General features: G+C 39.7%; 1 protein-coding gene across 1 annotated transcript; it reads right to left on the bottom strand.

The window, feature by feature from the left end:
- Positions 1-1,204: 1,204 nt before the first annotated feature.
- On the bottom strand, positions 1,205-18,068 carry LOC139730073 (inositol-3-phosphate synthase 1-A-like). Its single transcript, XM_071640982.1, has 8 exons — positions 17,202-18,068; positions 13,337-13,498; positions 9,865-9,994; positions 8,934-9,331; positions 7,602-7,844; positions 6,612-6,885; positions 5,127-5,265; positions 1,205-1,750 (listed from the first exon to the last, which is right to left on the bottom strand). Exons 1-8 carry the CDS (start codon positions 17,310-17,312, stop codon positions 1,486-1,488), a joined length of 1,722 nt encoding a protein of 573 aa, XP_071497083.1. The 5' UTR covers positions 17,313-18,068; the 3' UTR covers positions 1,205-1,485.
- Positions 18,069-18,985: the final 917 nt, after the last annotated feature.

Genomic DNA, 18,985 nt, shown 5'->3' with positions numbered 1-18,985 from the left:
AAAACTCATAGCAAGAAGTTTGGCCATTAAAATGTTGAAATGTTTCTTTCATCAAACCACAACTTTTCTTATTCCTCTCAGCTCACGTTAAGACAAATATGGTACAAGTGGATATTTTCGTGTGAGTACATTTTCATGCTCGGCCAGGGAAGATGAATTTCATTTTTTTTAAATTTAATTTTGTGGAATCACGACATTAATTACTGAAATATTATGGCAAGCAAAAAAAGTTTCTCTGCTTCTATTTACACAGTAGTTTCTGGTTGCGCCAAATGCACAAAAAATTTGCACACGGTGAAAAATTCCACTTTTACAGTAGGACATATCTCACTACAGTCCAAATGTCCTATGGTTCCAGATATTTGGACCTATATCACTCACATAGATGGACATAAGCAACCAGCACAGACATATTAACGCTATTTTATCTTCTTCATGACAATACCAATACCTAATATACTGCAAAACATGTCACCTCAATGTTAACATAATATTATTCACATAAATATAAAACAGCATACGATATTTTGTACAAAAATATCATTTACAGTCACTAAGAGGGGAGAGATTCCTGAATACAAAAAAAGATATCATGGGAGACGTAAAAATAGTAGAAATCATCCCAAAAAATGAGAGAAGAAGGGGATCTATCTTAATGTGCTCCCGGGACTTCAGTTAACGCCATGTTGATAATTCACAGGTGCAAAATTTGTTCACATTTGCTTGGAAAAGTGGCGACTAACAGGCAACACAGGTACAATTGTAGAACGATAATTTGAGGGTCTACCTACATGATGGAATTGCCCATAGCGACAATGAAACCTGCAAAGATCAATTGGTACAGACAATAATTGCATGGCGACTGCATGAAAACACAAGCGTGACAATCCGCTCTGTGGCTGTATTATAAACGTGGAACTCCGGCAGAGTGTGGTACACATGGCATGTTGAGGGTTAAGGAGGTAATAGAGAGAGGGCCAAGGGGAGAGTAAAGGGAAGGGAGAGGACAAGCCTATTAAAGGCACATGGACCCGGTGGTTTAGTCAAATGCGTATGCGGGCGCACGGCGCGCAAGTTTCATACAGAGACCTACAGTATGCTATCGACTCCTCTTTTAGATAGCGCTTATGCTATGACCCATTTCCATGAGTCCGAAGAAGTCCGATCCACTGAAGTCAGTGGTCCGATCACAGTTCGGCTCATGATTCGGCTGAGGGGGATGACAGCCTTAGCAAACTTCTTTTGTGACGTCATAAAGAAGCACATAAGCATGCACCCTGGCATCACTACAGACTGCATGATGCGCAGAGAAGACAACGAAGGCAACGTTACCTAGCAACACCTACGCGCTTTACTCTTGATGACAGCTCAACTTCTGCAATCTTCGTATCAATGCCAAAGGTGATCGGCACTATCATCCAACAGCGCCCCCTACAACTACCGGGTCTATGTGCCTTTAAAAGCAAAGATACCCTAAGCCAAGGATCAGTGAATCTCCATCACATCTGATACGTGTTCTCTCCGCAGCCCGCTGTCCCCGTTCGTCGTCGTCGTCGTCGTCCCACCGACTAGTTTGCTCTTCTTGCTCACCACCTGCCCGTTCGTGGCATCGTCCACTCCATTGTGGTATCCGTTGCCGTTGACGGCGAGAGCCCTCGTCCGCAGGGACGCCAGCTCGGGTATCGCGTGCGGAGCGCTCAGCTTGTGTTCGAGCAGCATGTTGTTCTGTGGCGGCAGCCCGATGCACGCTCTGAGGGAACGAGCACAAGAAAATTGAGAAGTGAAAGCACCACACCAGTGGAAACAGAGATATACAACAGAACCTTGTTACATTTAGTAATCTCCCTTTACTGACATTTACTTTCAAGATCTTTATGCCGATTGGAAAGTTAAGCACAGTGAAGCTCACTGCACATTACATAATCCTGTGGGCGTTATCAGTGCCGTATATAAAGAGAGTCTGGCCAACTCGAAAATTGGATGCATAAATTGTGGAGGCAAGCCATGTCATTCATCCAGTCTCACCACTCGACACCAAACACTATGCGATCAGACTACACAGGGTATGCTTACGACTGCTCTGGCATCACTAAATTTACTGTTGGGTACATAGCTGAAAGTCTACGATTGGTCGTGGGAATATAACATGTCAAATCTCTGAACTGACATTGCAACCCAATCGCACGACTGGAAGTGGACAAGGCTGGAGATGTCACTCTTCAGTTTGCTAGCTCACATGCCTAGTGAATCGTGGCAACGTCATGTAATGTGTGGTGTGCTAAAGGGTTAAAGGCATAGCTGACCATTTGCAGATAAAACAAAAACCCAGCGTTAGTGCTTCAAAATAGTTTTAAAATGTGAGTTAGGGATAGAAACAACCAATGTAAAAATTTGAACCAGTGTAATCGATGTAAAGTATTGTTAAACGTACAAAATGTGAACAATAGTTATGATAAATATGCTTCCAGACTAAACCGTCTACAGTTATGGTTTAATGAGAAATATGATGATATCTCCTTATATTTTAGGCTTTATTGCAAAAATCTTATATTGCAGGATGTTTTGTAATACAACTGACCTACACATACGCATCAAAAGTGATATCTTGAATATTTTCTAAATCACTGCTCCCAAAGGTAAACAGGACCTTTAACCCATTAAGGACGTACTGATTATGCTACAACACACATTTCCAATAAGACACTTGCCCAATCTTACTGGGGACTCGTCCTCAACAGGTTAATCTTGATAGGGACAAGGTTTGCTTACCCTGAAGAGTCCACCCTAGATGTATCATTACCTCCGTCAAGGTGGTTACGTTTTGTTGGCAGTGGTTACTTTGTTTGTTTGTTTGTCTCAATCTAACTCAAAAGTTGCGAACAGATTTGGATGAAACTTACATGTAAGTTTATAACGACACAAGGAACACATGATTAAATTTTGGTACAGGGGAAACTCGGTATAACGAACACTGCTATAACGAGATATCGGTTATTACGAGGTAATTTTCCCGGTCCCAAATTTCCTTCCACACAAGTCTATGTAAAATGCTACTCTTATAGCGAGATCGGCTATAACGAAATAACTGCTATAACGAGATAAATTTTGTGATTTCCAAACAAAGAAAAACATAGCCAATCAGACCTGATATAGCGAGGTACAGCAAAATGTCTTTGGGTAAAGCTTTACTTCGCCTGTGCTATCATGTTCCGAGATTGTAAAGCTCGATGCGCCAAAAACTGTCTTGTACACACATTATTTTCTTCAGTTCACTCTACAGCTACTGTAGGACCACATGTTGTACGTGTACATGTATGTGTGTGTGTGTGGGCGCACTGATACATGCAGAAAATGTGGTGGGACGGCCGTATACATGACATCATCATGACGTTTAGCAAGTGTGAGGCAATCTGATGCTGTGATTGGCTTTCTACGTAGGGAATTCCCCATCTTCACACACACACACAGTCATAATGTACATACAGAATGTGTCACTCACACACACAGCATTGTGCAGACCATATTCAAGCTTTCCACACAACACACACCCATATCGTAACCACACATCAATCCACAGACTATCTTCACACAATCGCAAGCTATATAGATTTACAAATTCAAACATCTACAATTGATAAGAAAAACATTCTTGATGTCGGATTTCACTGGCGAAAAAAACATCTTCTTACCCATAAAGGTGACTTATTACCTCACACACATTACCAAGTTATCAGTATTGATTGAAATATGATGGGTAGTCCCACATGTGCAAATTAATGTCTTTATGTTATGCTTTCTTTTATGCCTACTGATATAACGGGATATCGGCTATAACGAGGAAAACGACTCGGTCCCGACCATCTCGTTATATCAAGTTTCCACTGTAGTGACCTGGGGAAATTTTACGAGTTTTTGAAGGATCTTCTTCTCTTTTGGCAAAAAGCATCAATGAACTTGTGAGTTCAAGCTGTGTGTCTTTGAGGTTTCCAAAGTGCACTAAAGCGTGTGCTCTGCTCGAGGAGCCGCGCAGCAGGTAGCTGATGAGGTAAACACAAAATGTCTTTATCATTGGGAAATTGGGCCATTTTCAGCATGCGTGCATGGGTAGAAATGAGCTGCTTGGCAGAGGTCTGCGCTCTCTAAGTGCTTTTACAGATATTCTACTTTATAAACATTCCATTTATTTCACATCCATCCTCACTTTACCAACTTTTATATGGATAGAAAAAAAAACTAGAAATGTCGCTACAGCGACTGGTTATACCCCCACCAAACAACATTTTATAAGCTTTGGTCAAAACAACATTTCATAAGCTTTGGTCAAAAAACTGAGGAAGTAGTTAAATCCGCAAGATCTTTCCTTGATCTTCTGCCATTAATATGCCGTTACCATGGCAACGTACTTTCGGGTACTGTCGAAAAATGCGTCTTGCACATCTACAACCAAAGGCACACATCTGTACCAAGTTTCATGGAAATTGGGCAAAAACTGAGGAAGTAGTTTGCAACACAAAATTTTCCATCATTTTGGCTCATAATATGTGAGTTGTTACCATGGCAACATACTTTTTGTCACTGTCAAGAAATGTGTCATGCTGACCTATATCCTAAGACAAACATTCAATATGAATTCCATGAGAATTGGAAGAACACTGATGAAGCAGTTTTGCCATGAAGCATTTTGCCCTATATTTTACCAATAACATGCCGTTACCATGGCAATGCACTTTTTGCCACTGCGGAAATATGTGTCTTGCACATTAACATATTCAGATGAACATCTGTACCTAATTTCATAAAAATTGATCAAAAACTGTGGGAGGAGTTCGCGACGCAAGATTTGTACCCATTTTTGCCCATAACATGCCGTTACCATGGCAACGTACTTTTGGGTACTGTCAAAAAATATGTCTTGCACATCTTCAACCCAAGGCACACATCTGTGCCAAGTTTTATGGGAATCGGTTGAAAACTGAGGAAGTAGTTCGCGACGCAAGATTTGCAACGGACCGACCGCCCGACCGACCGCCCGACCGACCGTCCGCTGATTCCTATATACCCCCTTCAAACTTCGTTTGGCGGGGGTATAATAAAGCTTAAACAGCTACTGCACTTCAGTATCTTACCTGAAGATGTTTTCGATGCAAGCTCTTTGTTTGAAGAGGGCGTTGATGACTGGTGTACCTTGAGGTACCAGTGGTGCTTTACACAGGTAGCTCAGGATGGACAAAACACTATTGAACTTTTGGTATTCTGGGTGACTCTCTGGACAGGAAAGAAAATGAAAAAAAGAAAAAAATAAAACCCACACCACATTTAATATCAACCCTTACTTAGACTAAATACCTGGCAAATGGGCCATTTAATCAAACATTTGAATATCTCAATCACAATAAAGAACGATATGACTATGTGTATTTTTATGTGCAATGAAAACCTTAATCTGCACTCACAGGGTGCATTCAAACGCTTTCCTAAAGCACACTGTACCGTATCATACCTCCACCAGAGGAGTGCTTGAATGTTCCTGAAGTGTGCCATACCATTCTATACCAAGTAAAAAGTGGACCACTTCTCGCTGTGCTCCAAAAATATATCGAAACTGTACCAGAAAGTGACATGAGAATGATGCGCGTAAAGCACTCTACATTATAATAAAGCGCACCTGTCTGTAGTGCAGGAAGTCTAGCCAGGCACTTGACCCTGTTACTACAAAAAGTGTGACCACTCTGACTCAAGTCCCAAAGTAACTCAGGCAGTACGCTATCTCCACGGTTCTAAGACATATGCTCCTGCAACAACTGCTCCCATGAAATACCTCCACGCTAAGCCAAACATAAATTCTACCAACAAGCACAACCCGCAACCCTAATCCTAACATCAATCTTAACCTAAAACCCTATCACAATCCTAACCCTAACTCCAAGTCCTTGGAGAAAATGACCGGTCCCACGGGAGTAATCGTCGGAAGAGCAAGTCATTATCTCCACAGAGTTGAGTGCTTCCAATCTGAGATGGTGCATGTATGGTACGGTGCACATTACACTGAATCAATTTGGTTCACTTTTGAGTGATCAAACAAAGCCATAATCTGACTGGTGTATGTGCACCACTCTGCAGTGTAACGGATCTTTAGTGCCTGAAAGGATACACTATAAATAGAAGAAGAAACGAAGAAGAAGAAGAGGAGGAGGAAGAAAAGGAAGAAGAAGAAAAAAGGAAGAAGAAAAGAAGGAAGAAGAAGAAGAAGAGGAGGAGGAAGAAAAGGAAGAAAAGGAAGAAGAAGAAGAAGGAGGAGAAAGAAAAGGAAGAAGAAAAAAGGAAGAAGAAGAGGAGAAAGAAAAGGAAGAATAAAAGGAAGAAGAAGAAGGAGGAGGAAGAAAAGGAAGAAGAAAAAAGGAAGAAGAAGAAAAAAGGAAGAAGAGGAAGAAAAGGAAGAAGAAGAAGAAGAGGAGGAGGAAGAAAAGGAAGAAGAAAAAAGGAAGAAGAAAAAAGGATGAAGAAAAGGAAGAAGAAGAGGAAGAAAAGGAAGAAAAGGAAGAAGAAGAAGAAGAAGAAGAAGAAGAAGAAGAGGAGGACAAAGAAGAGGAAAGAGTGAATGTGAAACTCACCAGCCTTGAACTCTATCCTCTGACAGAGCTCCGTCAAGATGACGAGGTCTAGAATGATGGGACTGGCCAACAGGGAATCCTCACAGGTGTTGTGGAGAGAGATGGTGTTCTTGCCGCCCATCATGATCTCTGAAGTGTACTCGTCTAGCGCCCTCTTGCTGTCTGCGACATATGGTACGTACTTGATGACAACGCAGTGGTCGGGCTTTTTCCCGTCGGGATATAGAATGGCATTGGACTCCACCATGTCGTCGACAACGTTTGATTTGGAAATCTGCAGGAAAACCGTAAATCATTGAAGAACATGAATTGTTTAAAGATTGCCTCTTTTCAGAGCTAATAGGCAGTGTTATTGTCTTAGCCATTAAAAAGTAATACATGTAGTACTGCATGAATGCCAAAGACACTTTATCACTATCAAAGGTAGTTGAATATCAGAAACTGCTAAACTTGCCGAGATATACTCTGATTATGAAACGCAAGAAAATATTTCAAGTACAGCGTGAAAATGTTTTAGAGTAACTGCTAAGACTGTCTGGAGATCGCTGAATGAACACCAATGCACTATGGAATGAATGATAAGAATGTTTGATTCTGACAATATAATTTATGGGATTTACCAAGTGTGGTAAATCTGATATAAGTCACAGCATTTGTCATTTCTACAGCTTTATACTCATACAACATCAGAGAATCTGGTAGTACCTACAGTGCAAATGACCATACAGTTAAGATCTGTCACACTGCACACTTTGCTTAACACTATCTTCATACATTAATCGAAGGCATAAACTATTACTATTCCTGAACTTTGATTTAGAAAATATTTAATTAGAAATCACAAAGTTGTTGTTGTTATTCCTTTCATCTTCTGCAACAGGCAACCTCATCTGATTGGAGATACAGAGCAGCACATTACCACAAGTTTGGATGAAATTTACAAATAGTGCACGTTCTAATCTTCTACTTGCCTTGAAGGTTGGCACGTACCTCTTTTGATCTGAACTGCTTGGGTGCCGACAGGTTCTTGCCGTCATTGTTGCCGAGGTGATTGTAGCTGACGATGGAGACGGGCTTGATGCCGGCGTTGACAAGGAAGTCGACCAGGACCGACTTGATCTTGGTCTGGCCCGACTTGAAGTCGTCGCCCCCGATCATGACGCCACGGCTCTCCGCGAGCTCGATCACGCCCGGCACAAAGGTGTTCTGCGGCGAGCCGTTTATGTACGCCACCTGTACACATGGGCAAATGAAATGAAGCAGCACACGTTGTAATAGCAAGGCGCTAAAATTACACTACACGTTCCAACTAAGCCTCACTGTCTGAATGAAAGTGAATGGCCTCAAGCTGGCTTCATATAAAAAGAAAGAAATAAACAAACAAACAATACTCTCATAACGCACTGATTTTGCAAGTCCCAACTCATAATTTATCTTTGTACCCCGATATAGTGAGAAACCAGGGCCCTGTTTTATGACGAGTTACATTTGATTATAATCTGTTGATTTCCAACACAAGTCTATGGCAGATTGGGGTGGTAAGGGAATTTACAATCGATTATATCTTTTAATAAAATGGGGCCCTGATGTAAATAAGTGGTTGCCAAGGGTTTTCAGGTCAGCATTATAATAAGATTTCCTTGAATTTTAACAGCATGACACAATACAGCTAAGAATTTTACTAAAGAGATGTATGACGTGCTGCAATGTTGTATACCGACCACAAAATCACATCAGCATGTTATCAGTACAATGTACATCCACTGCTAAATATCTTCTGTTTTACAATTAAACATTGTACCAGGTCAAGTAACAATAGGATATTTGGTGAGATGTATTACACTTTCAAGCATAGAAATTTGCAGTAGGCACCTAATAACAGGTAGGTGGCAAAACAAATCTATACATTCAGAACAGTAACAAGAATGATGAGGTTCTTATCTCTTAAAGGTACTGTTTACCATTGGGAGCAGTGATTAAAAAAAAAGATGTTTGATATCACATTTGATGAACATGTGTAGGTCAGTTGTTTCACAAAACATCCTACCATATAAAAATTTTGCAATGAAGCCCAAAATACAAGGAGATATCACTATTTTTTCTCAATAAACCACAACTGTAGACAGTTAAGTCCAGAAACATTTTTATTATAGCTATTGCTCACATTTTCCTCATTTAACAATACTTAACATTGATTACACTGATTCATATTTTTACATTGGTTGTTTCTATCCCTAACTCACATTTTAGAACTATTTTGAAGCACTTAAGCTGGGTTTTTGTTTCATCTTCAAATGGTAGATTACACTTTTAAAAACTCACTCCTTCCAGAATAGAAGCCACTGCAAAGAGCGTCGACGGCGAAACCTCAGCAGCGTTCTCCTTGATTGCCCTCAGGAGGTTGCACTCCGTGCCATTCAGCCCCTCCGTCACGTCGCAGAATCGCTCCGTGTTCGCCGTCCACAGGACGATCACCTTGTCCACCCGGGCGCGGAAGTCGCGGATGTCCGCCCGGATCTTCTCGACGAGCTCGGCCTTGGTCCCCGACAGGACATTGTCGGCGCGGTCCGCCTGATTGGCCGCGATGAAATCCGGGATGTAGATGGAGGGGCGGGGCCGGAGCGTCTCCATGTGGGGGCGGAGCTTCTCCTGAAGATTCCAGTCTAGGACCTGGGCCCGCTCCATGGCGTCAGCCAGGTTCATGGAAGAAATGTCCCAGCCTGCATTGGGGAAGGGGTGTGAAGAATGCAACCTTTAATAATTCATGGCTATATTCCAAGGCAACATGTTTGTTTGTTGGCTGGTCTTTCTTTCTTTTTCTTTCACACTGGGACCTGAAAAACTAATCATACCAATATGCAAGCCTGTTCTGGTTTCATCGACTACTAGCAGTCACTAATTTGCGTGTCTTGAGTTCTAGACAGATCTACACACACTGCATTCATACACAGGAGGTATATTACAGAGTGACAATTACTTGTTGTTGTTGTTGTTGTAGTTGTTATTAACCCTCACGAACATCTACCCTCTGAAGATATCAAGGAAACATCAGGTATCAACTCGTTTGCAGTGTAACTTTTGAAGTTTTTCCCCAACAATTACTGTGAAAATACACGCCAAACATTTGAAACAGTAATAGGCCTTTCATTTCATTGAACTAGCAGACATACTTGAAAGCCTGCGTAATAATGCAGTTGATCGATTCATATAAATTAAATGACAGTATTGAAATCATCAAGACATCGTCCCTCACCATCAAATACGATGTCATTAGGGTCAACCATTGGCAGTATGTCCTTCAGAGGGATGTTGAAATCTCCTTGAGGTCCGGAGCCCAGATTGACCGTAGAGGCCTGAGTGACAGATCCAAAGTAGTCTGCATGCTGTATTTTAATGATAAAAAAGAAGGATACAGGATGATAAACATCCGTTAACCCGTTGAAAACTAGTCCCGAGTACTCATGGGCAGGTGTCTATAGATGGGAAATGTGTGTTACAGCAAAATCAATTCATCTTCAACAGGTTGAAACACATTCCTTGCCAGAGCATACACAGGTCCCAAATGATGATTTTTGTGTCGGGTTGTTTAACCCTTTGAAGACGAGAATACTCGGGCAAGTGTCTATGGGAAATGTGTATTATACCAAAATCAGTCCGTCCTCAACTGGTTAATATTGCCTGTAATTGATAAAATGCCATTCATCGACATATATCTCATGATTGATCATTAATGTGAAAAAAAAAAATCAATACCCCCTGCTAGAAGGGATCAGAACAATTACTGGCTAGCAGGCAGGAGTTCTCCTATTAGGTATAGCAGTCAAAAGAGAAACAAAACTAAACAAAAACTAAAAAGGTTACAATCACTCACAAAATCAGTTTAACAGGTTTTCTGGGGCAAGAAAGCTGATTCTTTATACTATTTTTGTGATCTGGGATCAGCTTTATCTCATCAACAATGTGTGTACACATGTACAACAATGTAGGAATCAATATTAAAGGACAAGTTCACCTTCATAAACATAAGGATTGAGAAAATGCAACAATATTAGTACAACACATCAGTGAAAGTTTGAGGAAAATTGGACAATCGATGCAAAAGTTATGAGTTTTTAAAATTTTTGTGTTGGAACCGCTGGATGAGGAGACTACTACAGCTTGTGAGTCATATGCGTACAACAGTATAAAGAAAATGTAAAAGAAAATTCAACATATTTTCACTTTTTTCGCATAATAAAAGAGCACTTGACTTGCCTCTTTCTAAAGGCAGGGGGAATAATATTACCCATAACATTTGTCGGTAACAAGTCAGAGGAATGTGTACTTTTTTCAAAAGATGGAATTTTGTGAAATTCTCTTTATATTTTCCTTATATTGTTGTACGCATGTGACATCTAAGTTATTCATACACTGCAGTAGTCTTCTCATCCAGCGGGTACTGCACAAAAACTTCAAAAATTCATAACTTTTGAACGGATTGTCTGATTTTCCTCAAACGTTCAATGATGTGTTCTACTAATATTGCTACATTCTCTCAATCCTTATCTTTATGAAGGTGAACTTGTCCTTTAAACTAAACTAAAATCAAATCAAATCAAAACAAGGCAAGTCAAATCAAATCAAATTAAATCAAAGGAACCAGTACACATGTGTGAATTCATGCTTCTATGCTTTCTGCTAAACTTATTTGTCAGCAATGGGGGAAAATGTGTTGCTTCGTGAGAGATGTCAAACTCTATACCACAACGGATGTCTCCAGCAAGGTGAAGGTGAGTTGAAGCATATTGTAAAGCACCAACGGTTGAAGCATATTGTAAAGCACCAATGGTTGAAGCATATTGTAAAGCACCAATGGCTGAAGCATATCGTAAAGCACCAATGGTTGAAGCATATCGTAAAGCACCAACGGTTGAAGCATATTGTAAAGCACCAATGGTTGAAGCATATTGTAAAGCACCAATGGTTGAAGCATATCGTAAAGCACCAATGGTTGAAGCATATTGTAAAGCACCAATGGTTGAAGCATATTGTAAAGCACCAATGGTTGAAGCATATTGTAAAGCACCAATGGTTGAAGCATATTGTAAAGCACCAATGGTTGAAGCATATCGTAAAGCACCAATGGTTGAAGCATATCGTAAAGCACCAACGGTTGAAGCATATTGTAAAGCACCAATGGCTGAAGCATATCGTAAAGCACCAATGGTTGAAGCATATCGTAAAGCACCAACGGTTGAAGCATATTGTAAAGCACCAATGGCTGAAGCATATCGTAAAGCACCAATGGTTGAAGCATATCGTAAAGCACCAACGGTTGAAGCATATTGTAAAGCACCAATGGTTGAAGCATATTGTAAAGCACCAATGGTTGAAGCATATCGTAAAGCACCAATGGTTGAAGCATATTGTAAAGCACCAATGGTTGAAGCATATTGTAAAGCACCAATGGTTGAAGCATATTGTAAAGCACCAATGGTTGAAGCATATCGTAAAGCACCAACGGTTGAAGCATATCGTAAAGCACCAACGGTTGAAGCATATTGTAAAGCACCAATGGTTGAAGCATATTGTAAAGCACCAATGGTTGAAGCATATCGTAAAGCACCAATGGTTGAAGCATATTGTAAAGCACCAACGGTTGAAGCATATTGTAAAGCACCAATGGTTGAAGCATATTGTAAAGCACCAATGGTTGAAGCATATTGTAAAGCACCAATGGTTGAAGCATATTGTAAAGCACCAACCGTAGGTGAAGATTGGAACACTATGTTTTGAAGAGAAACAATGCTTTGTATCACACAACCAGATATCAGACACCAGATAGACATCTGACAATCATCCACTCGTGTGGAATCAAGCTGAAAGTCTTCTATTGTAGACATGTATTTCAAGGTGCAGCCTCTTGGTGAATTACAGTCTGGTATATTTATGTCAATCTAATGTGAAAAACAAACTGAAGGCCACCTGCAATACAGCCTAAACATTCTATGACATTACCCCAACTTTGATCACACACTCCTTATTCACGCATGATGGAGAGGAAAAAATAGGAAACAATGTCTACGTTGCAAGAATGACGCATTTCAGACAAGACAATAGACCGCACCTGGTTCCCTATACATAAAAATGTATTATGATTCCATTCCAGATTTCCCATATTATTAAAGTACATACTAAATGCAGTTTCTTGCAATGCAGAATGTTGGAAATGCTAAAAATTTACCCTGTTATTGTAATTGTCAAACACATTCAGTACATTGGGATTGAAGGAATTTAGAAAGTATCTGCATGACAAATCTTTGTTTAATTGGATTTATATGTTTTTTAATTTTTCATGGCTTTGATTTGCATGAGGCAAATTTCAGTACAATGTACCTACAAATAACTAAAACAACTGGCTACAAGAGACTACTCTCCACACTGTGTCTATGTCTATAAACATTTTATTGTGCACTAACACACAATTGCAAGGGCATGCCCAAAAGGGGTGGTAACAGGGTACTCATACAGTTGTACACAATGGCATCAACAACAACAACAAAAAACACCAAAGCCACACGCTATCGCTAAAAGTTTAAAACACACACACACACACACACACACACACACACACACACACACACACACACACACACACAAATAGAATGCCCTCAGTCCTTCAACGATTCTGCTTTAATTGAATCCACATTATCACGTGGGGTGAAATTCCCTGTACCGGTACATACTCGCATGCCTTCTTTGGTGCGCCAGGACATTTTGTGCTTGTTCGCCAGAACGGCCGCTGTGACGGTCGACCCGTTGTTACCACCCCAGCCAACTAGCATGACGCCGAGGCGGGGGACGCGTCGATCCGTGCGAAAGTTCATCTCGACATCCACTGGTGTGACCTGGGATTAAAAGGGGAAAAAAGAGTTGTAAATACATGTAATAACAGACTTCAAATGATCACTGTAATGTGTGCTGCTGTTGCTGTTGTTTTTGCTATTCAAGAAAATAATCAGAGGTGCACTCTCAAATGCTATTAAAGGAACATTCCAGACAATTTTCATTATTTCACATCATGTAGTACATACATTGTACATATAAATCGACAACTCCATGTATAGATTTACGGAATTTATTGTGGTTTTTGAGCAGAGAAATAATAGTAATACTTTGAAAAACCTTAAACAAATTACACTGAACAAGGATGATGACATAGCAGGTTCACATACAATCGTATTTCAGAAATGTAGCAGTGTAATTTCATCACAATACCGCTTGCTTGCGAGTTCACCTGTCTATGCATGCCTTCTTCTTTTGTTCTGCTTCCATGAGCCCCAACTCATGCATTCTTATGGTGACTCTGCCATGTCATCATCCTACTTCTAATTGCAATTTGTTGTAAATTTATTTATTTATCAATTATCACAAATTCTGAAACTCTGTCCTCAGTAGACCTAATTTATAGTTGTTCAAATGTAAAAAAAAAAATGAAAAATCATCCGGAGGTATCCTCTAAGTCTTCTTATAGCACACTGTGTCAGACTATTTCACTTTTGAGATACATAGGTTTGTACTCTTCAAAATGATGACTACTTGTGAAGTTTTTCACAAGTAATCTATGACAGCTTATCTTTCTCACCTTGTGATAGTAGGAAAAAAAAAAACTTTAACCAAAAAAAAAAAAAAAAAAAAACTTTGTCTGTCCTGGCATTTGTTTTCATGGCATTTGTTTTTTTTTTATTATGCCAACATACATTTTGTAATCTGCACTAATGATATCGCTTCCATTATCCTTGATAACTTGTTCACATATCAAACCTGAAACAGTTGATATCAAATATAAAACAAAGGAGCAATTTTGACAACTGTGGGCTTCCCATACCTTACATGTACACTGTAAATATCTGTGATTGATCTTACAATACTACACGTACCATGTTAATAATCTACATTGTACATGGTCTCATTCCTATTAAAGAAGAAGAAGAAAAAAATGTTCAAAACACAAACAAATGATACCAAAATGCAAGGTTACTTTCACCGGTAATGACGGAAATAACAAAATATCACAGCATTTGTGTGAAAACAGATTTCATAGGGGGGTCTATTCTCTCTAGGGGTAGCCTACAATAAATTCATAATTACCTGTTCCTTTTAAAATACTTTTAATTTATAAATACATCCTTTACAGTCTTCATTGTATATAATTTGTCATAAAAATGGTGCTATGTGTATTGTTGACTGTGAAATGTTTCACATACAGGCAGACATCATGCAAGAGCACACAATAGCGAAAAGTTGGCTGTGTGCAGTGTGACAAACTTATCTGAATCCTGTTGACTACTAATTTTGAACACTGCTTTCATAAAGATTTGTCAAAATTCAATACGAAAAGAAATAGTACAATTTTACAAGCACAACATTGTAGGCCTACTCAGTAAAAATTTGTTAACTCGACTGGATGAAAACTTCAATGTTATGACATTTCAAAGCTTCCAATAATTTTTGCAAGTCAATTCTCTAACATTTGATGCAAAAATACATTGTACCTGTATAATGAATGTGCTGATGTCTTTACCTCACCACTTTCCACTTATGGTTAAAACATAAAAATTGAAAAATGAGAATATCCATGATGTTCTTATTCCTGGCTGAATAAACCTACAAAAACAATGATCAGTCTTACAGGCCCATAGATCTATCATAGGATTTGGGACTGGAGCATAGCTTCATTTTGAAAAAAAAAAGAGAGCAAAATCAAACCAACAAACAAAAACTAGAAATTTCAAACTTTTTAATGCCAATGCAGCAGTTTAAAATCTGCAGTTCCAATAATTAGACCTACAACATGTACATGTATGCTAGATATATTATGATTATGGAAAGTAGTGAGGCAAAAATCAAGCCTTTGACTAACTGGGCATAATAATCATCTATGATTACCAGAATTACCTATAGGTAATTCTGGTAATAATATTCATATCAATTGCACGTTCAAGAACTATTTTGAAAAAAAAAAAAAGAAATGTTAAAATCTGTTTTCGTCTAACCTACTCTCATTGAATTTCCACAAGGGCACGTACATAAAATGCATAGAATGTAACATGTACTCAGAGCTACCAAGTCTCATGCATTGTGAGTGAGACTCAAGCATTAAGGTCTGTCTCACGATCTCACGCATGACACCCATTTTTCTCACGAATTGGGAGCATAGCTTATAATACAGGATTAAAGTGAGAGCTAGGTGGAAAAGGCATACACTGTATTTCCCTTTTGTCTTTCAAAATAAGTAAAAAAGAGTCACTTAAAAGTATGCACCAGCTTGCACCATTAAGAGCTAAAAATTGACAAAGTTCCCAACCATGGGAGGGCAGACAACCCCCTCCCACACCCTCCCTTCGCTCAGTTGCTTTGCTCCCTCGCTCACACACATATGCCCGCGCCGAGATGCCGAGTAATGAAAATCTCACTCGTAATTTTTTTTTTTTTTTTTTTTTAACTTGGCATCTATGCGTACTGCACTTGACAGCTTGAATTCTTTTTCCCCTTTAAAGTTAGTTTGTTGATAACTTTGACTGGTCCAGAACTTCTCGTAAAACTAGCTTAAGTGATCATATAGTTTTGACTGAGACCTCACCTCCAGCAGGTTTCTAACATTTCTCGTTGAGATAATGAGAAACCTCTTATGAAATAGTTTTGTGAGAGAACATGTATTAAAATTCTAAGAAGATTTCCAATGTTTTAATTATTTGATGAAAATTGGTTTTGAAATGGCTGAGATATCCAGTAAAGAGCAATCCCAATAAAAGGTGGGACCTACCTTTATTATGATCACTTTGTTTTACTTTGTTTTTAGATGTCTCGGCCATTCCCAAAATACAATTTTCATCAAACAAACTTTGAATTCCTCTTAGAATGGGGCAATGCTCTGTACTAAATTACTACTATTTGATATTTAGGTTTTACTATTTCATATTGAGGTTTCTTGGTAAATTTTATCTTGCAATAAAGGAAAAAGCCTAATACTAGTAATAGCAGTCCACACAATATTCATTACCACTCACTGTCAACTGATACATACAGCGCTTGTCAAGTGATTTGGGCAAGCCCCCCTAGAACTGGTAGTGGTACTCAAAGCCCACCATCTTGAAAATTAATATAGCAAAAAAAGACCATACAAGAAAAATCCTCAATTCGACTGTCGAGCACTTGGCGCCACTGTGAAGAAACTCGGGACTTCCCCCATCCCCATTCACCCACGTGCGACGATATTTGTAACCTACTGTGATTGACAGTATAAACCCTGCCCTATTTTGGGAAGCCATACAACTTCCAAGTTGTCAGTGTGTTTCAGTGGTGCATGTGGCGTGTGTATGCATGTGGATAAAGGTAACCAGACTATGCGATCCTAACTAACGTTAGGCAGTGAAAGAGTAGAGCAAAGCCGTACTCGATACTCGGTCAGGTAAACTCCCGAGGTTTTGTACCCAGCCAGGCCATTTACGAAGGCGAGGCGTGCTCTATAAAGTCGTGTAGTAGTGTTCCGATAAAGCTACATGACAGCAAACAGTCGGAGTGGAAAATGAAGAAGTAGGCCCTACATACCTTGGCAACATGGCCATTTTGCTCCACTTTTGTCGTCTGGTACACGTAGTTCGATTCGATGTGACTCGGTGTGTATCGTACACGAGGGCTGTCTACCGTGAATGATGCCATGACGGGAAATATTGAAAATTTCACTTTCTCTCAGTCACTGCAAAACGGATGACTACCGTTGGGATGAAAATTGGTAAAAACGATACCTTTCCGCTTGAATTAGTGCAATTTGTGGTATCAGATGTGAACGCTCATCAAGAAGACTCTAGATGTAATAATATGACACGTCACAATTCTGAATTTCTGTCGGTTTGCAATGAGTGAATGACAGCAGAAGCTCGAACGGGTAGAAGTAGAGCTCGAGTTCTCAGTAACGTACGGTAAATCAGCGACGAACAGATGGATTATCGACTGGTCGTTTTTGGTTTTTATGATAAATTAATCAGTATTTCAGAGATAATCACGCCAATTGGTATTCGTTGTACACTGTAGACAGTATTAGCAGTAATACTTCATCATATGATCTAAGCTGGAGAAGATGAGATACACAGTGTTGGAGTCGCTACTAACACTACTGTCTACAGTTGGTAATGAAAACCTCGCCTCATTTGATCACTCATCAGTCACGTCATTACACTAGGAATATCTCCAATCCGTATGTCCCGTACTTGCATGCGGGCGAGAATATAGCTGATTCCTGTCACGTTATTTGTTTTTCAACCCGGCAATGACAACGAAAAAGGTGTTTCACGCTCGGAGTTGGTAGAGCGTTCAGGAGCTTTCTAGCGTGTTGCTGAAGATAAATGCAGCACGTATGCCGGGCGAGCAAGCAGCTGTGCATGTAATATGGGGCTTGCTAGGTCGGTCGTGGGCCAAGGGCAGGTGATGAGGCGGCCGGAGCGCAGACACTCTGGAGGGAACCTCTACCCACGATGTGCTGAACCCTCGCTGAACAAACCCACGCGAAAATCGTGGTTTTCATTCATTGACCTTTTCCAATGTGCGCATGCGCACGTAACAGTCCATGGGTCGCACCATGGGTTAGTTCATTATGTGCATGGGGAGGAAAAGAATAAGTGGGTATGACATAATACAATCTAACGTACATTTGTCATAAAACTTACTTTTACCATGCATATTTTGTAGGTATACAAAGTGGAAAACGGAGTTCTGTGAGTTTGTGATCGTACTTTTCAGGATAAACTCACAATGGAGGGCCTCTGTAAACACGTATTTCCCCTTTATTAAATAGATGCGTACCAGTAACCTGTTTATTATCTTCATCCTGAAGCGGACGAGCGTACACGTGTACGAATTAGTGTCCCCTTGGAGAAATTACTAGTACAGTTGTAGTCATAAAAGTTGTGTTTGGACGTGATCATGATTGATCTGTTTTGCATTGTTTTGTAAAGATCCCACTGATCAAGTCTAAGTCTGTTGGGGCTTCAGTCGTCTGGGTTGTCTAACTCAAAGTGATAGAAATTTCCCCCGTGAACTTACTCGTGGCAGGTCAAGTTTATTTCACCGGTACTGATATGTTTGCAGAATATTCCAGATCGTACACATGTACTAATCTAGCAACCAAAATTGTTACGGCGGATAAACGGGATCTCTCACTACAGGTGTATTTTAGATCACGTTTGATGAATACCTACGCGAACTTTCAAGAAAACACTTATAATGGGTCATAGACTTATTGTCATATTACTAGTAAGCTTTGCTTCACATTTGTAATACAAGAGAAGTGCCTCTCTCCGTTTCTTTTCTTTTTTATTTTTTTATTTTTTTTATTT

This window comes from Diadema antillarum, unplaced genomic scaffold (genome assembly GCF_040938485.1).
Source record: "Diadema antillarum isolate AM-2024a unplaced genomic scaffold, OU_Dant_1.0 seq00000290_RagTag, whole genome shotgun sequence".
Lineage (NCBI taxonomy): Eukaryota > Metazoa > Echinodermata > Echinoidea > Diadematoida > Diadematidae > Diadema > Diadema antillarum.
This window is presented reverse-complemented; position numbering and strand designations above follow the sequence as displayed.